Source organism: Anthonomus grandis, chromosome 3 (assembly GCF_022605725.1).
Source record: "Anthonomus grandis grandis chromosome 3, icAntGran1.3, whole genome shotgun sequence".
NCBI classification, from domain to species: Eukaryota; Metazoa; Arthropoda; class Insecta; order Coleoptera; family Curculionidae; genus Anthonomus; species Anthonomus grandis.
In genome coordinates, this window is record NC_065548.1 from 23392003 (window position 1) to 23417246 (window position 25244).

Sequence of the window (25244 nt, forward strand, 5' to 3'; positions counted from 1 at the left end):
GCGTGCCATTTTGCTGCAGGTCTTAATGTAATCACACATAATCTTTTCCTGCTCTGGGGTAAATACTAATCGAACAGCATAATTTGGCTCCATCTTGGCTTTAGGGTCATTTTTCTCTTTCATCATAACATATCGCCTTAATGTGCTAAAGTTTATGTCAAACATCTCTGCAGCAACGCGAAGTGAAGTTCCATTTCTTTTCACCTCTTGGACGGTTGCCGTCATTTGTTCGCTTGTAAATTTGGCTCTTGTTCGTTCTTTCTTCTTTCTTACCATGGTATACCTGCAATAAAAAAACGACAGTATAGAATGATCATAATGGTACACAATGAAACACGTATCATTGCGTACTACCTGCATGTGTTTCAATGTGTACTACCGCATGCTTTAAATTTCAATTCAATGTAAATGCGAAGCCTGAAAAATTTTGGCCCCAATATTTATAGGTTAAAACTTATACATCACAAGAAGTAAAATGACATATTAATAAAAACTAAATCTATTTATTTGAAGGTAACAAACCTTTCTATGTTCGATCCTCTTTTCAATATTTATCCACAAGTAAACAGAAAACGCTCCGTAAAATCTTTGTTGGTCGGCATACGAAAACTAACTTAAAATTGGTTGATAGTGAGCTTAGTATTTTTCTTTTAAATATTCAGTCCTTAAGACACAAAACTAACGATCTATTTTTATTGCTAGAAGAACTAAATTCCCCTGAAATAGTTACTATTACTAAACATTGGTTAAATACTGATGAACCCATATATGTTGAAAATTACAACATCATAGCTAGATACAATAGAACAAACATAACGCATGGAGGCACATTGATAATGTCCACTAACAGCGACTTTTCAGTAGTGACAAAGTTTGATAACTTATTATCTGAACAATTGTTTGAATTTTCCATTGTTTATAATAATTCACATGATCTCTACATTGTTTGTCTATATAGAACACCCGACTCTGATATACAAAGTTTTAGCCAGAAACTACTAAGCTTGCTAGAATCCATGCCCTTAAAAAGCAAACTAATTTTATGTGGCGACCTTAATATTGACTATTTCAGTGTGTGTGCTTCCCAAGAATCACTCCAGTCTATATTCAAGTCAATGGGCTTGATAATGCACATAGATTCACCCACCAGAATAACTAAAAATAGCTCCACCACCATCAATTACGTAGTATCATCCTTTGCTCCAGAACTCTTAAATTGTACTGTTTTCAGTTCGGGCTTTTCAGATCATGAAGCTATATTAACCAGCTTCTCTTTGGATTTGATTAACAATAGCACTTTACGTAAATTAGGCCGTGTTTATAACAAAAATAATTTTCTAAATTTTAAAAATCATTGTCTAACGGAAAACTGGAACTTTCTTTCAAATGATGTCGATAATGAGTTCTCCAGATTCTTAAATTCGCTATCAGATATTGCAAATATATCTTTTCCTCTAAGGCCAATTAAAGCTAAAAAACAAAAGCCCTGGTCCTCCAAAGGTCTTCGTGTATCGGCAAAAAACATGCGCTCACTTTCCTACCTAATAAAGTTCTCAGAATCTATTGCTTTTCATAATTACGTCAAGCAGTATAGGAAAACTCATCTTAAAGCAATTAAGGCTGCAAAAGAAATCTATTACAGTGGGAGGCTGGCAAAATCTGCCAATGTAGCTAAAGAAACATGGTCTATTGTTAACGAACTAAGAAATAAGTCTACCTCAACTAGCACTATCTCTACATCACCCGAGGACCTAAACAATTACTTTGTAAACGTGGCAAAAAATCTAATGGCCACCATAACACCTTCTGATGATCCTCTGTCATATCTCTCTAATGAAAATTTGCACAATTTCTTTTTTACGCCAGTATCATTTATAGAACTTCGAAGTATAATTAACGAAATAAAAAACAAATTATCAGCTGGTACAGATGGGCTTACTCTTAAAATGTTTTTAAATATGCCTGATTGTACTTTAATCCATTTAGTAGACCTAATCAACATGTTATTTCAAAATGGGGTCTTTCCAAACTGCCTTAAAACTGCAAATTGCAGCACTATGGATTCAAAGGTATATCCCTTCAATGGTTTAAGTCATATTTGTGCAACAGAAGTCAACTTGTAAAGGTCGATACGTCAAGATCTTCTTGTAAACCAATTAAATGTGGGGTACCTCAAGATTCCGTTTTGGGTCCTATGCTCTTTCTGCTGTTAATAAATGACCTGGCCAGCCTGAACATAGGCGGAAAAATCTGTCTTTTTGCTGATGATACTAGTTTCACTTGGAGCAATCCGAATGCAATGGCACTACATACAACAATTTCCAACGACTTGGTCTTCATTAAATCGTGGTGCGATTCCAATCTTTTATGCCTAAATCTCTCAAAAACTAAAGTCTTATCATATAAAACGACCATTCCTCCATTTATTCTAAACAATACCAGTTTGGAAGTTGTTGAGTCTGTCAAGTTCTTGGGTCTTGTTGTGGACGGCTCTTTGAAATGGGATTTGCACATAGATACGTTATCTAAAAAACTAAGCTCGGCATGTTTTGCCATAAGATCAATCTCAAGAGAATTAGGCTTTTTCACGGCCAAAACAGTTTATTATGCTCTTTTTGAGTCACATCTTCGTTACCCCCTTCCATTCTGGGGTACATGCTGCAAGACCCAATTTGAGCGTATATTTAAACTTCAAAAGAGAGTGCTTCGCTACTTATTAGGACTTGATAGTAGAGCTCACTGCCAAGTAAATTTTATAAAATATAAGATCCTTACGCTTCCCTCGTTATTTATATTTGAATCTATCTGCCTTATCCGCAAACATGTGTCGCAGATTCCAGAAGGACCATCCCACAGCTATTCACTAAGGAACGTTGATCATAATCTTCATCTCCCAATTCCACGGTCGGAATTAGTAAAGAACTCTTTGCACAACCATCTGCCTTCCGTAATAAAATCGATGACTACTTTTAGTTGTTTTCGCAATGCCCTAAAATCTTTACTACTGCAAAAAGCCCAATATACAGTACAAGATTTTTTTAATATTTCCTTTTAAAGCACACAGACTGGCGTTATTAGCTACCTATTTATTTGCAAAATGTTTGCCTGCTTTTTATTGTATGTTTTATTTTATTGTTTTTTTTTAGATTAAGGTTTATGACAATTTTATACATTTAATTGTGTGTATATTTGTATATAAAAATAATTTTATTTATGTATTTCGACCAAATTGTACAATTTGATAATTTATACAGTATTTTTGTTTTGTTATGTACCTATTTACTTTGTGTGTATTTTGTCTGAGTATTTTTTTTATGTTTATTTGTTTATATTTGTATTTTTTTTCCTTTAGCTTTGTCGATAAAATGTAAATTTTCTGACAATAAAGCATTTGATTTGATTTGAACTAATGGTGGCTGACGCAATACTGTATGGGTCGTTGGCGACAGCGCTAGTGAAATTGTGGCGGCAGATTTAAACGAGTTAATAGCAGTGTTTCATTGTGTACTATGTGTCAATGTGTACCACTCTCCCCTACATACAAAATTTTCCTAGATCTGCTGATGTTTTAAAATTATGAATTATACTTTGCATTTTTACATTGTAACATTTTACAAGAAAATTTAAAGTACAAATACACATGTTTGGATATTTCTAGTTTTCAAATATATATTATTTATGAATTAGACTAAAAGTTGTATTTATCCAATTCATCAGTGACAGTCTTTATAATAAATTTTACGAACTATTTTCGTGAGAAAATTAAGGCTTCATATATTGGAATATCAGATGCAATGCAATAAAAATCTATTTTCTACCTGGATTCTACTAATAATTTGCTAAAGAAACATTTTTTTCTTTTTAGTTCAATATAATATTATTTATATGTTATAAAAAGTATTATTAATTATTAAGGTAAAAATGGTAATTATGTGATTTTTTTTAATAATAACGGAAGTGGATAATTCATAATGTTCAATTCTAATGAATAGGGCGAAGGGGGCCTATAGAATGGCCTGCTAGATCTCCTGATATAACGCCATTAGACTTTTTTCTATGGGGTCATTTAAAATCTATTGTATTTACTCCCCAACCTGAAAGTTTGGATGAACTTCGTCAACGCATCATCGACAGCTGCCATGATATCCCACAACATGTTTTTGAAAATGTCCGTCAGGAATTTGAACATCGCCTATATCATTGTTTGGCCAAAAACGGGCAACATTTTGAAGACTTATTGAAATAAAAACTGATATTTTCATGTTTTGGTTTTCTATCTGAACAAATTAAGATAAACAAAGATTTTTCTAATTTTCTCGAAAACGAATCGACCGATTTAAAAAATCAAACGTCAAAATAAAAGGTTTTGAAAGACCTTTTAAACAAGCTATTACTCGATACCCCTTGCCATTTAAAATTTTTAAGGGGATGATCCTGGGGGACAGAGGGTGAAAAGGGAAGAAGTAATTTTAGGTTAGAAAGTTGTGCCCCTTGACAAACCTTTTGACCTATTTCGACGTTTTTTTTTAAACAGTGGTTTTTGATAAATCCGTATTCCGTGGTGGGCGGTTTTGAAATGAACACCCTGTATATAGGAAGTTGGCAGTAAATATAGAAAATATTTCTTCTGTAATTAACTTCGACAGATTTTTCAGTATAATTATACAAGGGTTTAATCACATTTTTTAAATTAAGAAATATCTAAACTAAACGGTGAAAAAAACTGTAATTTATTTAAAAATATCAAGAAGTACATACGATTTATGTTTTTATAACGTATTTTATAACAACTATCGTCACAAAAAAAAATATTTTTTTTACTTATATCTAAATTAGCCATGTTGGCAAAAGAAAAGCTGATGAGACTCGTAAAAGAAATTGACTACCTTGCATGCTCGAAATAGCCGCGTTCTATTTGTCGAAACAGCTCAAAATTGATTTTCTTCCCGCATTGTTATTTATTTACGTCCCAATCAACCGAATGAAAGGAGACTATTAATAGAAGCCAAGACAAAAAAAAGTTCATGGACATTGTGAACGTGCATATATTAATATTCTATTAACCGACTCATACTTTATAATTGCAAGTTATTACTAAAAAAAATATGAGTTGTACTATATAACAAATATTACAGATGATTAATATGCACGAAAAATGGTCCAAAAGCAATATTCGATACCAACTCAACAGAACCACGATAAATGTTATAGCCAGATAAAAAAGATATAAAAGAAAAATCAAGATGACTAGAGATAATGATATACAAACAATTTTTAATCCAAGAGGATCTCAAAGAAATCGCACACCTAGTGTCTTGGTTACAGAGGAAGGAGTGGCAAATGGTAATTTATTCAGCTCTTTATTACATAATCATTTTGATTAGTATTGAGTTATTGCAGGTCCGTCATTTGGTCATTCAGACTCCTTGGGTAGTCAACTCGATTCAGTAGAGCCACTATCACCTGCTACTCCTCAAGCAGTTGTTCGCCTTATGGATAGTAATGGTACAGTTGAGGGTGCAGCTAATGGGTCAACACCAGCCACTGGATTCAGGGCAAAACTAAAGTCATGTTCTGCATCATTTTGCTCAAGGTCTGCAAGAAAGGTAAGAGTAGAATATCTAGTTACAACAAGTTTTGTTTTAAATGCAACACTATACTCCAAAAAGTTTATTCTTATTAAAAGTCTATTTTTATATTTATTTATATTTAAAACCAATTTAAAATAAAATTAACTATAAAATATCTAATGTAACATGTCAAAGGTTCCTGTTTCTGGCAAACAACAGTGTGTGTGGGCTGCTCTATATCGCAAAATCATTATTTTCAATTTCTTGTATTGGTCGCCGTCCAATATTACCGGTGTTCCTGGCAGCCAATTTGTAAATTGAGTTCTCAGTGTCGAGCGGAACTTTACCGGAAGAAAAATGATAGATTACTTACTTGTGGGAAATATATGTAATGGAAAGGAATAAAATAATGGAACATGTATGTTCAAAGTTGTGTTATTTTTATTTTCTCTGTGATGAATGTGAATATGTCTAGTCTCCAGAAGTTAGTTAATTTATACCAAGTACCTTTAAAGCTAATTATAAATAGAAAAATGACATTTATTTCCAATAGGTTAAAGACTCATTACAAGAACAACCAAAATATTTGAAAAAATAGTACTTGCAATTAAAGAAATACCCCATGACACAATTGTGACACATTATGTAAATAAGGGATTTAAACAAAATAGTTGTTATGGCAGGGTACAAATTTATCTTCAAGTACCCTATCAGCTCCTCCTGATATTGGCAATTAATTACCTAGGCATGTTTTTCTCGGTTCTGCAACTAATCGGAATAATTCCTCTACGTTGCATATATCAATCCATTCACGGATGTTCCTTAGAAAGCCTAGAAGACCTGCTTTCTTTCCACTTCACTAAGTCCTTCAACATTTCCTATTATGATCAGTGTTAGGATTCTGTATCGCTCTTCTCTAAAGATACTACATATCCAATTTATACTAGATTTTCCTGCACTTAACTACATTTAGCAGCATGCATATTGTGTCGGCTATATTAAGTACTATTTCATTGATCTGCAGATGCGTAGCGTACCTTGGCGGGTCCCCGGATAAAAATTTATTTAGAGGCTCTTATAAAGGGATTTGCATAAAATTAAAAGAAATATTTATTCATAATTATCAATCTGTCACTTTTTCCAAAATTTTTACAAACAATTAAAATTAAATATACACTCTCCGTACCTTTTTTTTCGGCAAACTGATTTATTAAATCATTTATAGCTGATGATGGTCTGAGAGGCGTGCATGTCTACTGTTGAATTTTATCAGCAATAATTCAATGAGTTTCTTAATGGAATGAATTTTTGGAATTCCAGTTATTTAGCATGTTTTTATAGCTTTTAATTGGTCATAAAGATTAACTGAGATGTCTACTGTATTTAGATGATAGTTTTTCGGGTGCGTTTATTATCTCTTCGTTTGAATAAAACAGGAGTTTCTTTGGTTGTAATATTTCAAACATACTGCTCAGGTCGGAAAGGCTCTGAAATGATTAGTTTAAGAAATTGATTTATCTAAACAGCAATAGTATACATTGATTTTAAAGTTTTAAGTTTACATTGATTTGACCGGCGAAAGGCACTTGGACTTACTAAAATACAATATAGTCACGAATTATCAAAATAATAGAAAATCAAAGAAAATTACGATAATTTCTGAAGACCCATTTCCCGAATCAGTGGGTAGGCATTGAGTGGCCGCTAAGATCTCCAAACTTAAGTACTTTAGATTTGTTTGGAGGCAGCAAAGTTTTTAAGATTTAAAATCAAGGACAGTTTGTTTTAAACAAGTTTTTTGATGACATAGTATGATGCTGACTGAAGGTAAATGTTTTTGCTGGTATCCATAGTTATTACGTTTGGCATGAAGTCACATTTTATTAAAGGTCTTTACGAGCGAATTACGGCTACATAAATAACTGACAAATAATTTAAGACCTGTTTGGAAATGTGAGGAATAGATTCAAACAAAAAATGGATTACGGCATAAAGGTAAATAGACACCATTTTTAGTACTTATTATTACATTGACTTACCTCTTTATAGCAAATAGTTTTTACTGTAACTTTAATGCTTAATATTATTTTTAATATTCGTAGAGTTGTTTCATTTTAAAGTAAAGTCTTGTTGGTATGGGAACTATATTGATTATTATTTTCGTATAATCCCTTAATATCACGATTTCTAGAACTTCACTATAAAATTAAATTTTATATTACTAAAATTAGTATCATAAAAATGTAATTAAATAAATTGTATAATATTATTATAAATTTATTTTACCTATTTTATTTTATAGGTGATGAAATTTGAATAATTAGAAAATGCCATTACTATTACTAAAAAAATGTGTTCTTAAAGTGTAATTTTTATAGATTTTAGTTTATATCTCTGCTTTTATTTTAATTTCGTCCTATTAGTCTTTTAGCAAATATTTTGTAGCATTATCGTTAACCTAAATAATCTTAAAATTAAATAGAATTTTTGAAGTAATTCGGTAATAATATACTTTAAAACAAGAACAAGTTAAACAAAGTTCAATTTATAAATTAATTATTATTTAATATTTTCTTGTTTTGTACTTATATATAATAATAGTATTTCAACCATCTTTTTACCACTTTTGAAACTTCGTGAAACCAAACTTTTACACAATTACTTATCTGTTGTATATTTAAGTCTCTAAGCAGCAAAAGTTCAGTTTTGCATAGAACACTCTTTAATTTATGAATTTCCTTAAAAAAAAATAAAGAACGCAATTTTTAATGGAAAATACATTCTTGTACTCAAAAACATTAGATTCTTTGATAAAAATCAGTTTTAAACAATTTGTCACATTTGTTTTAAATTTACTTATTATATTTTTTATTAGGACGGCAAATATAGAAACGTATATGATCAAAAATATAAATTATTTTGATTACCTTGATTGAAAAATTATTTTTTTAATTTTGTATTTTATTATTTAAATTAACTTTCAAATATCGAAAAAATTGAATTAATTATTTTTTAAGATAATTAAAGTTTAACTAATTATCTTTTCTAAAATAATTTATTTTATTTAATTTTCGTATAATCTTTTAAGCATTTAGTCTATATTTAATTATTTACTTCATTTTTTCTTAATCCTTAAAGACGGTTATGAACTTACTTAGATAATAGTAATATCATATATACTTATAGCAATAGAGTACAGGGAGCATAAGGAAAAATATCTTTCAACAAAAACAAAATAAAGATAAATCTGCTTAATCATAAAGCACCGTTTACAAAAATTACAGTTATAAAATAGATAGCGAGGCAAAATTACTTAATATAAAAAACTAAAAATAGTAACATAAAAAATTGGCTATAGTTATAACCTATATAAACTAATCTTTAACCTAATTATGCAACAATATATAATTACATAAACCAAAACCATATTATGTGTATTATAAGAAAAATTAAAATAAATTATAATCTGTTGCTATCTAATTCTGGCGTATTTTGGATAATTAAAATAATTCATTTTATAAAGAATGCAGAAATTTAATACAATGAGCTGAATTCGTACAGGACATGTCTTGGATAAGTTACTTTCAGGTTAAACTAAAGACGTTATAAAAAAACCAAGCATAACGTTTTTGAAAAATAATCCTGTAAAGCGTTTCCTTAATAATAAAACTCAGAGAGTATTTTTAATGATTGCAGGTAAAAAATACTTCATATAATATAAAAATACTTTACACATTCATAGCAGAGCATAGCTCCAAATTCCCATTTCCGTTTTTCACTTATAAATAACCAAAGTCAACATACAATTTTAGTAAATACCATTATCTTGAACCTGGCATAATCAGCACGTAAGTGGTGCTAAACAGATTTACGTGGTCAAACTCCCGTACGTGTATGCGTGTGAATAAAGCTAAAAACGTAAATCACGCACAAAAGTGAAGTTCTACTGCAATTTCTGGGCACTTAATGCTCAATCGGTGCGGTTGCCTGCACGCGATATGCCTAACACACACGAAACTACTAAGGCAATTAATAGACGTGAATCTTGATTTAATAATGTAATCAACCTTTTAAGAATTAATGTTTTATTTTTCGTAAAAAAAAATCATAAAAACTATTTTATTTATACAAATTTTAGATATACTTTGGAGTATGGGTAACCGTATGTGTAACAGCCTCGTGGGTAGGAGCAACACACAGCATAAAATACTTATACTTAAGGCGCCCAAAAGATGAAGAATATAATGATCCTATTTTGGTTCCCCACGATACAACTGATCTAAATATGACTGTTGTGCAAACAAAATTTGTAAGTTAAGTCTCAAACATAGAAAGATTTAAATTTATTAAAATTTTATTAGGCTGTTTCTTATCAAGCGCCATTTTTTACTACATGGTTTGTGACTAACTGGACCATGTTCTTCTTTCCACTTTATTTTATAAGTAGACTGAGTACTAAAAGATGTGAATCCATGTCCGATATACTCTCAGAAAGCATACGAGACTTTCGAGATAAAGGGTTTACAGCTGGTAATTATGATTTTATTAAACACAACAATATTTCTTATATTAAATAATGGAATTTTCAGTAAGATTCATGACAAGGTGCAGCCTTTTTTGTCTTCTTTGGGTGGGGACAAACTACATGTACATATTATCGTTAAGGATATTATTAGCAACCGATGTGATGGCACTTTTTGCAACAAATGTATCATTTGTTTATTTGTTAAGCTGGGTTATTCTACATGAGCAATTTGTCGGCATACGTGTAAGTGATAAAAAGCAATTATTTTATATTTCTTGTCTATGATATTCTTTTAGATTGTAGCTGTGATAATTTGCGACACAGGTGTGGCTTTGTTGGCATATATGGATGGCATCACCGGTAGTCCTACATTAGCTGGTGTAGTATTAGCCACGTCAGCGGCTGCAGGTTCTGGAGTTTATAAAGTTTTGTTTAAGAAGGTAAGTTTAAATAGTCTTAAAATTTAAGCTGAAAAATTACAAGTTTCGTTTCTTCTGTAAATTTTAATTTAGGTTTAGGTAATTAATTTGTATTTTTTTTTAATCTAATAATACCTATTTTATCATAAATTAATAACAATTTAAAGATTAAACTAGTATTCTCCTTAAGCGTTTTATTTGAAAACTCGTTTTTCTTATCAATAGTAAAATAATGTTTAAACCCTCAAAAAAATTAATATCTTAATTAAGTAATTAATCTTTTTTATATATTATCATAAATCTGTATTTTTCAGTGGCGAAGTGTACGAGTAGACAAGGTAAACACTGTCTACCCAAAATTATCCAGTTATTTGTCATTAATTTGTTACGTAATTATTTCATGTAATTGTTGAATTACAATTTTAAAAAAAATTAACACAAAACGTAGTCGCTCCTTACTATTATTATAAAGTATCTAAACGGCTATAATATCTGTCTATCTATAATATCTAAGGCGCGCCCCGCCTGACGCAATTAAAATAAAAATGCAGGGCTGACACCCAATTATTGTATACGAGCCCCAGAAAGACACATTGGTATTTGTCTTCCGAAATTTAGAGCAATTAATCGAACCATATACGCATCAAGCAGGTGGCAGAGGTCCGGTCGCATCAGCATTCAGCCTATTACGTATGCAAAATTTACTCGCGGGAAAGACATTCGAGCTTTTGTCTATCGAAGTCGACCAGCTATTTTATTATGCTGTTGAGGGTTATTGTTTATGGACACGCTTGATCTGGTCGGCCGCAATACATCTTACAGGTTTTTTTAGTGGTTATTTATGAACGACTGTTCGATATTGGCAATTGTATTTTAGTTGTGTTTTTATTTGTCTTTAATTAATTTTAAAATAATGGATATTATGGATTTATAAGTTATAGGTATACCTATGTTGTGTTTTTTTGTAAGTAGTATTTATTTTTATTTATCTATCTTTTTATGCTAGTAGTAATTATTTTTTTCTTTTTTATATCACTACATAATTTTTCTCTTTGAGTTAATATTTCATGCGCTTTCATTCTCTATTTCATAAAATGAATAATATTGAATACACATTTTTTTCTAATTAACGATTTTTATTGTTTGTCTACCCGAAAAAAAAGTTCACGCTTCGCCACTGGTATTTTTATCATTTACAGACAATAACGAGATATTAAAATATGTACTATTTAAGCCTTTTAAGCTTAAAATTATTTAAACAGATGCCAAGAATATAAATTACATGCCCTACATATCATCTCACTTGCTCAAACCCGTTTTGAGTACAATTTAAAACACTTAATAACATATAAGGTGTAATGCTCTCCAATGCTTCAAGAACTATTCGCCTCAACTATTCATCAAATTTAAGAACCCGGCTGTAATTTTTCATAATTTTGTTTATAATAGTAATTCTAAGAATTTCTCAAAAAGTGCGGCTCAAAAGTTTCCTCGACGAAGTGAATTTAGAAGATATGAAAACTAGCGTTTATGCAAGCTTGAACATGCATGGCCATACCGTCTATGAGATTGGAGGTATGCTGTTAAGGAATACTGTGCTATTCTTCCTGAGCCACGTGAACAGCTCTTGTATAATTCTAGGTGGGTCTCTGCATGCTGCCACTGCCCTGGAAAACAAGTTCTATATATGTTCTATGGGATTCATGTCTGGCAAGAGTACGGGCCAGTCCAAACCATTGATGTCTTTCGATTCCAGATAATCATTTACAGCTTTAGTACAGTGAGGTCGGAGGTTAGTATCCCTAAAAACGAAAGCCTCACCAACAGCTCCACGCCAAATATCTCTTATTAGCCTTCTCCATACCCGTATCCGATGACTATTTCCTCAGTAAAAAACACTAAGTTGCAAAATTCTGCAGGTAAAGCCATGTGTTGTTAATGGTCGGCGACACCTCAAACCTGTTGCCAGTATTCGCCTCCGCAGTGTAGAGATCGATACTTGAATTCCCAAAGCATTATGCATATCTCTTTGGAGTATATACAACCCAACTTCATTGCTATAGTTGGGTTGCTTCGGAATGTTAAGTGATTTTAACGGTGCTGTTGTTAATAAGTTACACGCTTTTTAGTTATTTACTACTTATCAGTTTAACATGAAGAGAATTATTCAGTAGATAACGATTCCAATTACGAGACACATCACTTTGGCCAAACCCCAACTCTATTAGCCTCGTACCTTCTTCAAGTAAAACTTCTGGAAGCAAAGTGACTATTCTTGCAGAATCAATCTCACTTATGATTTGTCGAGGGATCTTTTTGAGTGAACTCGTAAAATGTAACAACCTTGACCGAATCGAACCAAAAATGGAACTTACAAAAAAAAACTGTTAAAATTTTTATCGGGAAATAAATATGCAACGAGTACGAAACATTGGTAAATAAGCCAATCAAAAATTGCAGAGGCTAAAGAATTTCTTTATATGAGAATAAGGTGATGCAAAACTTATGAATCCATGTGTATCTTAAAATTATATTTCTATGTTTATATTGCTTCATATAGTTAAGAAAATTTTAGAATAAATAATACCTATAATTGGAATAGTTCAACTATATATTTTCAAATCAGATTATAGATATATATATAGATATATATTTTCAAATCAGTAGGCATTCTGCTCCTGAATTTAAAGGCATATTATATAGGGTAGAGTGCTTCAAGAGTGCGCACTTAAGGTTTAATCAGGTAAAAAATCCAAACGAATTGCGTTGAAAATATATATTTTTTTTATTTATGACTGTTGATACTTAAACAACAAAATAAGGTATAATTCGCAAACTAAACATCAATACTTCAACAGAAAAAATTAAACTTAAAAAAAGTGATTTTGCGCACTCTTATAAACCCGCTTTTTAAGAGTACGCATTTAGTATTGTAAGAGTACGCACGCAATTTTATGAACATAGGTCACATGTATAAGAACCCTCGTAGGCACTGCATTTTTCATGCCACCATTCAGCACACAATATGCACTCAGTCCAGTCTTCTATAACAGGTTCTTTAAATGTTTCGTTGCACCCTGGACAACTCCACATTTTCTTATGAGGCGGTGATTTTGGCTTCTTCAAAACAGCCATTCCATTTTTCGGTGTCTTCGTTGCCTGTCTGAGGTTCACAGCGCATTTTCTTTTTAAACTCTCTTCCGAAAGCACTTGTAGGTTATCGCCCATATCTAGTTTGACTATGGGTTTCGGTTTTTTTTTCTCTTTTTCTTCAATTAGTTGGTCCTTATATGGGGAGCTGGTGATAATTTCCGACTTTTTGCTTCTGCGACTTGTTGACTGAACGTAATTGATTTGGGTAATAGAGAAATTGTTGTTAATTTAATATAAGTTGATGATGTTCCAGCAGTATTCGATAAATCAAATATTTTAGTTTTTGGCGCTACAGCAACTGTTTGTTCCAAAGTTGAAGTGATTGCAGATGTGTTGGAAACCAGCTCTGTAGGCTGAGGTGAATTTTTCTTTGTAGTGGAACTCTCATGAACAACAGTTAGACTGTCAAGAACTTTGGAAGCATTTTCAGAGGCTAATTCAGAGATTTGATGAAGTTGAATATTGATTTTAGATGTTGAGTTATCAGCGACTTCTAACTAAATGTTTGGCGCTTCTACTTGCCTAGCTACTGTAGCTGTAGCAGAATTTTCTCGTTCTGTGACTAAAGTGGCCCTGAAGTCAGCTTCGGTAAATATAATATAGGGGTTATAAAGGGACATATCCCTGTCACTTTAAAACCTTCATTCGCATTCGTTAAAGAAGCAGCTTTAAAATATGCAGGTGCAAATATTGAAGTATATATTGCAGATATATTGAAGCAATTTGGTAGACCGTAATTACCCGCCCTGGATAGTTCGTCAACCATTTTTCACACTCGTTGGAATAAAACTTTTTAAACGGGCTAAAAAAACATCGGTCAAGTGGCTGCATACGGTGGCTACTATGAGGAGGAAGTGTTAATGCGATAATTTTATATTGTCGAAAAAAATCAACTGCTGCAATAGAACAATGGAAAGTGTGGTTATCCATTATCATTAGTACTGGTTGTTTCTTTGTTGGCTTAGCATGATCTCGAAAATAAGTGGCATAATCAACAAACAAATCCTGATTGATGAAACTACCATCAGATACCATTCCAATTGAAGATGGCGGAGCTCCGTCCAAAAGCTTCATTCTTTTACGTGGATATATAAATGCGGGAGGAATAAATTGTCCACTAGCACTTATTGAACATAAAACAGTAACATTGGTTCCCCGTTCTGCGCTTGATATTTTATTGATACACCTTTTTCCTTTTGTAAAAAAAACTTTAGAAGGCTTGTTTGGGACAGTTGAAAATCCCGATTCGTCCATATTGTAAATTGTATGTGGCGGAAATTTATATTTGTTCATTAACTCCGGGAGGTTTTTATAAAACCGCTCACACTGTGGTTTATTAAACCCAACAGCCCTGGCGATGCTTGTAGCGGTGGGTTGCCTTAATGTAACATCTTTGTGCCGTTTTAAAAATCCACGCAGCCAGCCCTTAAGTTATATTAAAACGATGTTTTAATTTGTTTTTTTCAGCGAACTCAAATGCTAGACTTCTTAGAGCTCTAGAAGTTAACCCGTAAAACATGTTATCTATTGTTTTAATATAATTACACAACTCTTCTTCCATTTCTGCTGTTAAGGTAATGTCGAATCTTCCCAGTTTGGTAGCTACAGTTGTCCTTTTTAGCATTTTTCTTAACGTGCTTTCCGCCATTCCTAAGGATTTTGCCACGCTTCTTTTACTTTCTCCATTTTCAATCCTCTGTCTTGCTGCCTCCATAACCGCCGGTAAGCATAAAGCACGTTGAGAACTTCGTTTTCTGCCAGACATGCTGAAACACAAGAAAAAATACGTTTAATTCGTTAGAACAAAAAACCTGGTTTGTAAGATTGCGCGCGTACTCTTACAATATTAATGATTGCGCACTCTTATAAAACGAGCATATTTTAAAAAGCGCCAGTGCTGCCTCCATCTTGGTTCGAAATTGTAAACAACGGTATGATTTATAGGATTCTTCAAGGTTTATTGTAAGCATGACAAAATATGACCGCGAAATTCTTGAAAACTACAGTTGTGTACAATATCCAAAATGTCAAAATATAATAACAAAACAGATAAAATTCCTTAAACTTACCAAATAACGTTATTATCGCTGTTTATTTGCTTAAAATGCACAAGAACCATGCAGACACTCCTCTTAATCAGTACAAACTAACACCTTGTTGTTATCGACGACATGCTCCAAAAATCGACGAGTGCGTACTCTTCTTGACCGCGCACTCTTAGAGCACTCTACCCTACCACGCCTTAGGTAGGCATTACTCTGCTCTATAGCCTCAAATAGTTTTTATAGAAAAACAATTGCCACAAATCCATCAATTAACGAAAAACAATTAATTTGAGTAAAGGCTGCCTCCTATGTAATAAAAAAACTCGAATTAATGAAATAATTCTAGGACAGGTTAGAAAATTTAAAAAAGCATTAAAAGTAAAAGAAAATTTAATTCTATTGACTTTATTATTAATTTATATTGGTCTAATAGGTCCAAAGCCTTACTGAAATTAGTATGAATAAAATGGACATAATATCCATAATCATCCATAGACATATATAAATACCGTTTTCAGCAAGATCATCTTTATTGACACCTACCATCAATTGCTCATCTTCAGTGATTTTTAAATGCTATTAATAGTTTTTATTTATGTTACATTTTGAGATTTAGGAACAATCTTATGTTTTTTTTTTTTACTTTTTATTGTCCAATGATCTATTTAGAATAAGAAAAATATATGTTTACCTCTTGGTCTCTTGGTTTCAATATAACAATTTTCTTAACATAAAATTCTTAGGATATTTGTTATTTAAATCACAGTATTGCTATATAATAATTATATGAGAATTAGAACTGCAGTATTACTTTATAATCTTAATTGTATTTCAAAAATGACTAGCTATAACCCGATTCTCGATTCCCTTTTACTTTAAATGTGGAGCAGCTCTTTCGATTTTCCTTCAAACTTATTCCAGTTATTCAAATGATTGATGTTTACTGACTAAAATGCGAAGCCTGTCTAAGACGCTGCAAACAACATCAAAAGGGAATTTTAAACGAGCTCCCCGGAGCAGAGTGCATTCTAAAAGCAATTTAGAACGGCCAGGCTTTTTATTTACTTTTGCTTTTAAAGTCTTTTGGCTTCTTATTTACTTGTTAGCGATGACAGAAACACATTTTTGAAAACAACAAAAACTCGCCTTGTTTAATTTACTGTTTTATACACAACATGTAAATTGGACAAGAAAAATTACTTTCATGCAAGTGTTAATTTTTAATCATTTCTAACTACTATTTAGGTACTTTTTAATAATAAATTATTACAAAGATATTAAGAAAAACTTATTTTTTACCATTCTTTTTATAAATTACTGTTTACTGTACTAAATTACGTACATTATTTTCCACTTTCAAAAATATTTATTTTTAATAAATAGCATTTGTTAACTTTTCTTTAAATGTGAGTTATCCTGTTTATTCTTGTCCATTTTTGTTACATTAGTTTTTTGCTTTACTCTCTTTAACGTGTCTTGGAAAGCTTTGCCTTTTATTGCGTTCTTAAAATGTTAATACACCAGGTTTCTATTTTAACAGTTTTCTTACTTTTTGCTGAAATGAATTGCATTGAATAGAAATATTGGATTAATAGGTATCTGGTATGACTAAAATGAATTGAATAATAGACTTTCCCTGTTTTCCAATATTCAGTTAACCGTAGATAACATTAATATTTAATGTAATTTATCTTCCAGGTGATTTCTTTGAAAATATATGTCATTTATCGACTAGTAAAATATTTTTGACAATCTCAATATTATAAAATTTATAACTGTAACTGCACAGCTATATTAGAGCTTTGTGACATCACTATACTATTTATATTTTTTAACTTAAAATATTTAATGTTTTTTTTTTTTAAATTTGGAACTTGTTTTATCATAACATATTCTAATAAATTAAAATAAGTCGGACACTCACAAATGACCATTTTAAGTCTAGACTCAGAGAGACGAAGAAGACTCGAACCCACGGCTATACGACTGCCAGGCAGGTATATTCCCGCCAGGCTACCATGGCCGAGTCAATTTTTAACTTTCTAAGATTTCACTTAATTGTATTAAAACAGAAACATGTATTTATTATACATGTATTGAATGTGTGATCATATTAATTTGCTAATTTTTGTATAGAACTTAAACATAATTTTTATATTTTTTAGCTGCTTGTATAAAGTTAATGTTTATTTCTTAAAAACCAAATTCCTAAAATGAATATAAAATTTTAAATCTAGAGAACAAAATATGCGACCAAGATCCATGAATAATAAGAGAGGGTGTAATAATTTTAAGTATTAACAATTAAAATTTATATAGAATCGTCTGTTTATTTTTGCTATAAGTGAATTAATAAATAGAGTTATTAGTTTGTATTAGTTAATCATGTAATTAAATGGAAAAAAGCTTTTAAAAGTGATTAGTAACACAATGATTGTTTGTTTTCCTCTGGGAAATTCGCTTAAAATAAAACGCCAAAAGCTATCAAGTACACTGTCCCACTAGAGCCCTAAATCAAATTCCAATTCGACAACTTTTTAAAACCATTGAAGCTTTAGGGATTTTAGTTTTTGGATCGTAAATAAATATACTGTTAATGGAATTATTTTTTAATTTAATTAATTGTTTGCAAATTGTATTTTTAGGTAATTGGAGAAGCCACATATGGACAAGTGGCTCTGTTTTTCTCGCTCATAGGAATGCTCAATGCCGCTCTTTTGTGGCCTCTGAGCCTAGGGCTGTTTTTAACAGGGGTAGAGACCCTACATTGGGATAGACTACCTTGGCCTGCGCTACTTAGCGCTAGCTGTCTTTCATTAGGTAAGTACAAGGGTAGGTAAGGAGACTGATTTGTATGCTAAGTGTGTGTACCGAAAGATAAACAAAAAGTAGTTTTAGCAAGTTGCCACATCGGCGCTGTTGGTCGGAAGTGTATCTGAACCTCACTCACTATTTGACTGAAGTTACGTTTTGATAACGTTATTGATATATACACGTAATAATAATTAGGCAGCCGAAAATAACTGTAAATATAAAAGTTGGCAATGTGTTGTTTACTCCAAAGAAAAAATGCACAAAATATGTTTTTTTTATGAAATTTTTGTATGAAATACCAGGAAAATTGAATTAAGTTTATCTTTTAAAAATAGAAAATTAATATTCTTATTCCTGTGTATTGTCGAGAATTTAATGGAAACTCCAGAGAACTGTATAGCACAGATCATTATCATTTCTCAAAAGCTTTAAGTAATCCGGTCATACATGACAAAATTAATAAAATACAAATTAATTTACATGAAATGATTTATTTTGTAGGTCTGGATTTAATTCAGGATTTCATTAAGATGTCACATTCATTCTTCAAAAGAATTTGAAAATCAAGATTGATTTGATTTTACGCTTATTTACTCTATCATATTACAACAAATATTTTTGTTCATGAACATTACAATTTTAACTCTAAAATTTTCAATTAAAGATCTTTCTTTCTGAAACTAATTTGGCATTCTTTCGTAGTTGTTTTATTTTTTTTTTGTTGTGAGATGTTTCCATTAGCTTGCCACAAAAATCAGAAGTAACCTTTTGTTTTCCAACGACGTCTAAAAATGTTGATTTAAATGTGGAAAATAATTGTAGAACCGCTGCGCTTGGTCGCGTAAGCCCTTGGTAAGTTTCCACAATATCAACAAGATAGAATTTCAAGGTTTTTCTTCATCCCTTTGAACCTGCATGGATGAGATACAATTTACACAATTTTTGATATTCCTTTTGCAAAATTCAGCAACATAGGCCAGAATTGCAGTTGGGGTGCTGCGTACATTGTATCCGTGATCTTACTTTCTATCCAGATGATTGGTCGGAATTTCATTTCCTGAATCTGTATCTCTGTTTTGATTTCTATCAACATTTGTTTCTTCTTCCTTACCTGTTTCTGAGTCAGTAGCTACTTATATCGATTCGTTTCTTTTTAGATCGCTATTAACAAGCTTATCAAGACCAACCATTTGTGGTTAATTTTTGTAGTAATACCTAATATTTCCTTTGTGTTCATCAATGTTCTCAAAAGCTCGGGATCATTACCCTTTGGTGGTTTAACCAAAGAGTAACAACACAGTAATCGGAAAACATTGTTAAACAATTTTGAATAGGAATAATCATGGCACAAGGATTAAGAACAAAGAAATGGGATTTATTAAATGAAAAAAGCAACAGAATAAAAATATTGCCAGTTTTTAAAAAAACTTGCATTGATTTTCATGTATTTTTTTTTGTTAAATTTATAATTGTTTTAAGAAGAAGCATTTTTTAAGATTTTTTTTAAATAATGACAAATAGTTCAAGTCAAAAAAACTAATCGTCGAAAGATCATCGAACTACTTTAATCAAAAATTTAATTTTTTTTTAAAGAATATTGAGTTTTTGGAAAAAGCGCATTTTTTGGTGAATTGCTAATTTATAATAGACGGGGCTATTATGAGCCATGTAATTGACAATTTCATATTCAACTATTCTTTTCTTTTTTATACTGTTGTGTTTTGGTTCCCCTTATAAAAATAATTTTTGAAAATAACAAAAGTAATTAAGAACGTAATTTAAGTGGAATTAAAAACTGTATTACCAATTGCATTGCCTTGATTTCGTTGGCATCGAGACCTTCTTTGGGCAAATAATAGCATATTGCATTGCCTCAGACTTCAAGCTCTGCATTAGAATTTAGTATTTTTCTCATTACCATTTTGTTAATACTCCTTGCTGAATAAGATTTCAATATTATCCTACATAACAAGTCCAAACAATCACAAGTCATTCATCACCGCACAGTATAAGCTATAGTTGTGGCAGTTACAAGAAATTATATTAATAAAATGCAAAATTTGGCACTAAAGGGAAACATTAGCAGGAAAAAAGTGTTTCACTAAAAAAATTGTTATTAATTGAAATCAATGTGAAAATAATTCAATATAATATATGCTTAAAAATGTATTTCCACAAAATTGATTATTAGCCAATATTCAAAATAAAAGCTAAACAGTGCTCCAAAATTTACTGTGCTCTATATGGGTTTTAATAGTTATATATATATATATGTTTTTGCAATATTTTTAAAAAAAACCGACGAGGATTTTGTGCCATTTCCCGGTTCAGTGAATGGCGATTTGGCCAACCCATTTACTTAATAATTTATCTCCCATATTATTAAGTGAATGACCGACCTATTACATTGAAATGTTACAGCGTTACTCGTACGCCACTATTCGCCCCCGGACTATAAGCAATCGAATGACCTCGGTTCGTCGCGCTGTTTCTCGTGCTCGTGCGTCGACGCGTACTTCGGAGAAAATCGTCTGGCTCTCCGAAGTTTCCGAGGAATTCCAGATGATTCGATGGTTGCTGGTATAATATAAAGGAGGATTGTTTGGCGCGGAGAATTTATTAATCAAGCAACGTATCGCAAAATTTACTCACACAGCGCTTAGTATTTTATGTTCGCTTGTCTTGTTGTTGTTCGTAGTGGTTGTAAAATCTTGTATTTCGTGCGTCAAGAGATACTATTTGTCATAAAATTGACCAAATCAAATTAGTATTAAAGAAGAATGGAACGCTGGTTTAAAGCTGTTGCAAAAAATGTGCGTTTGGATGATGCGTCAAATTCAAATCAAGGTGATATGACGGCGTCAGGTTCTAGTTTTATGGTTTCAAGTTCAAGTAGTAAAACATCTAATGACACACTGAAGGTGAAAAAACGAAAGTATGACGAAATCATACATTAATCTCGGATTTGTTGATTCCAACGGCTCACCTCTTTGTATGTTGTGCAGCAAACTCCTTCCTAATAGTTCGATGTTACCTGCTAAGATGCGCCGACATTTAGAAACTGTACATCCCGACTTCAAAAATAAAAGTACAGATTTTTTTCTGCGTAAAAAAGAACAATTAGGAAGCCAAAAAACTATGACGTATGCGACTTAGACTGTGAATGAAAAGGCCACGGAGGCATCGTATTTAGTTAGTTACCGCATTGCCCAAGCAGGAGGAGTGCACACTATCGCTGAAAAGCTAATAAAACCATGTGTGGTAGAGATAATCTGTAAAGCATCTGAAAAATCTGTAAAGCATCTTTCCACAGTGCCGCTTTCGAACGATACAGTTACGCGCCGAATTGGGGATATCGCAGCAAACATAAAATAAGAACTGGTTTGACGGCTTCAAAATAACAAATTCGTCTTGCAAATGGATGAGTCGACTGATGTTGCTGAACTGGCCATCTTGCTAGTAATTGTGCGATATCCATATAAACATTCACTCGAAGAAGACTCACTTATGTGCTCATCGCTGCCTACTAACACAACCGGAGAAGAAATTTTTAACACGATAAACATATTTTTTGAAGAAAACCAACTTGATTGGAATGATTGCATTGATATTTGTACCGATGGAGCCAAGGCAATGACAGGTAGAACAGCAGAAGCGAAAAAACCAAAAAAAAATTAAAGCGCCAAATTATAGTTCCAGCCACTGCATCCTGCATAGACAATCACTCGCGGTTGAGAAAATGCCACCAAATCTAATATTAGTTCTTGATTAGTCAGTAAAAATAATTAATTTTGTCAAGTCACGTCGACTACAATCCCGATTGTTCTCATTATGTGAAGATTATGATAGCGATCATAAAACACTATTGCTCCATACTGAAGTAAGATGGTTGTCTCGGGGTAAAACTATGACAAGGCTTGTTGAAATAAGAACAGAATTAGAAGCTTTTCTTACAGATGTTTCTTTTATTTTAAAAGACCGCTTGTCCAATAAAAGCTGGTTATTTAGACTAGCATTTTTAGCAGATATGTTTGGAAAACTTAACGAATTAAACCTGTCACTACAAGGAAAACAGTAGAACAGTTTTCAGTGCTAACAACATAATAACTGCCTTTAAAAGAAAATTAGATTTTTGGATTACTTGTTTTGGTAAGAGAGAAATCGAAAGCTTTTCATTGCTTAGTGATTTCCTTAGTCACCATAGTCTTAGTGATATAGAAATATTTCAAAATAAAATATTTGTTGAATTGGTGCAATATCTCAATGATCTACAAGGGACTTCTGAATCTTACTTTCCTGAAGAACAGAATACAAAATTGAAAATAAACTCATGGATTCAAAACTCTTTTTCATCTAAATTGAAGAAGCCTGAAAATATGTCAAATCAGATCTATGAATCGTTTCTAGAAATGACATTGGATACAAGCATGGAATCATTGTTCAAAACAATTTCACTAAATGATTTTTGGTTCAGGGTTCGTGATGAATATCCACAACTTGCCACAGAAGCTTTGAATATTCTTCTGCCGTTCCCAACAACGTATTTGTGTGAAACGGGATTTTCATCATATACAGTTACAAAAACAAAATACCGCAATAGACTGGATGCCGAACCAGACATGAGAATTCAACTTTCTTCTATCAAGCCTGACATTACCCAGTTGATGAGAAATAAAAAACAATTACATGCCTCGTATTAAATGAACTTAGTGTTATCATTTGCTTACTAACTCACTACTTACTGTATCTATCTTTTTTTGTATGATTATTTATAAACAGTTCACATATAACTGCTTTTGCTTTTAGTTTAGAGTTTAGGGTTCTGTTAAAAATTTAGTTTTTTAAAAGGGTTCCGGCACGAAAAAAGTTTGAGTAACACTGCTTTTCGACATATCCTGACAACACCTTTTTTAGGAAAGTACAATTGACATACATGATGTCCTTTTTTTAATGTAATCAAATACCTCTCGCCACTTTTGAAATCTATTCATTCTGCAAAACAATAAAACGAATAAAAAAACGAAATTGATGCGAAACAGTTTGTAGTAAATAAAATTCAAAAAATATATGAAGAATAAAAAAAAAATATTCATACTTATATAATAATATACAGACCTGTGGAGTCTTAAAAAAGAGTTAAAACCTTTCTCTTCTCTTTTTCTCTTTTCCCGATAAGAACGGGAGCCGATCGTGCAACCGTGAACGTTACAAAGACTTATCCCTATTGAAAATGAATTTAAAACTACTGTTTATCAAAAATTCTCTTTTTCGATAAACAATATTAAATGAAAATTAATAGTGAAAATAAAATCAACATGCATCAATCAGAGCGAGGTACACTTCTCACCAACAACGCCTAGGTGGCTACTTTACGAACCCAGTTATCGTTCAATTTTGCGTACGCGTCACCTCACTTGGGAAGCGCGGAGATCAGTCTCCTTATATCCATTCTCCTTGGGCGAGTACTATTAATTTTTAAATAAATTACTTAAAAACAAATTGAATTTAGAATGTGACAGAGATAACAGATAGTACAAGTTTTAAATTTTAGTTATAAGATCAAAAAATGTTTTCTTTAAAAAATATTTATTTTATAAATCAAGACGTACTTAATTATTCTTTTGCCAAGTTTTTTTAACATTCTAAAAGATAAACAAAAGAATTTCCACGTCAAACAAAAATAAAACATACTTTCCATGACTCTCATGCACCAACTTATACAAAATCCATTAAGCCCAAAAATTCGACACAAAACGAATTTATACGGCAATACTTTGAAACTTCTTAACATTTTGTAACTTTCTGAAAACTTCTCCCTATAAACTTATTTTAGAAATAGCAACTTCCTTTTAAGCTGAAGTTATTACTATAGATGTATCCGGTCAAATAAAACTTTTTCAATAGTTGTTTGTTGGGTATACGGGAATTACATTATTCATGAATTAAGAAAGTTTAATAATTAGGCTTTTAATACTGGTTAAATCCATTTGTTATATTTCTTCCAGTTTTTTATTTTTAAGTGAGGTACTCGACTTTTTTACCACTTTATAATTTCTTTCGACATCGAGCTGAATTTAAATACCTGTAGTGAAATTGTGTATAGAGGATGCGAACACTAATTTAAAATTTTGATGGAAATGATCCATGAGTTGAAAATTAATCATTTAATGGATGCTATACATGCAGTCGAGTAAATCATAATTTTTGTAACTTATTGCAAGGCGTCTAAGTGATTTTTTGTATTTCCTATGCCTCTAATTTTAGTATATATTTAGTAAGTATTTATGTAATCTACGGAAAAGTACCGGGCCCAAAATGAGACCACATGGTGCTAAAAGCAACCCTAGGCTGGGACGTGATAAGAATACTAATGAACCTTCGAACTATGGTGGGAATCTACCCACATCTGTTATCCAACTGTTTGGACAAACTTTAGATCCGCTAGAATGTATTTTAAAAAGAAAAAGCCCGGTAGTCTGGAATATATATTTGTTGTGAGCACTCGTGTCTTATTTATAAAATTTTGGTCGTTTACAGTTCAGGTGGGATAATAATTCGCGTGCTTTTCGGTCGCGCCACATTTTTTTTTATTAATTGATTGTGCATTGGACATTTTTGTATATACGTTTATTAGTTATTAGTTGCTTTGTAATTTAGTGAGTTCCTCAAGTTGTAGTATATATAAAAAAAGGCTCAACAGTGGGAAAGAGATCCCACA

At 31.7% G+C, this 25244-nt stretch overlaps 1 protein-coding gene across 6 annotated transcripts in view; it reads left to right on the top strand.

Moving 5' to 3' along the window:
* LOC126733913 (putative thiamine transporter SLC35F3) overlaps positions 1 to 25244 on the top strand; it is a 58239-nt gene that overhangs the window by 9413 nt on the left and 23582 nt on the right. For all 6 annotated transcript variants that reach the window (XR_007659902.1, XM_050437377.1, XM_050437379.1 and 3 more), the window contains exons 2-8: positions 5136 to 5343; positions 5401 to 5606; positions 9709 to 9879; positions 9932 to 10100; positions 10160 to 10338; positions 10392 to 10535; positions 18358 to 18532. Coding sequence is in view for 5 of the 6 variants with exons in the window: in XM_050437377.1 (XP_050293334.1) it covers positions 5244 to 5343; positions 5401 to 5606; positions 9709 to 9879; positions 9932 to 10100; positions 10160 to 10338; positions 10392 to 10535; positions 18358 to 18532 (1144 nt within the window). In the remaining variant the exon portion in view is untranslated. The remainder of the gene's footprint in view (positions 1 to 5135; positions 5344 to 5400; positions 5607 to 9708; positions 9880 to 9931; positions 10101 to 10159; positions 10339 to 10391; positions 10536 to 18357; positions 18533 to 25244) is intronic.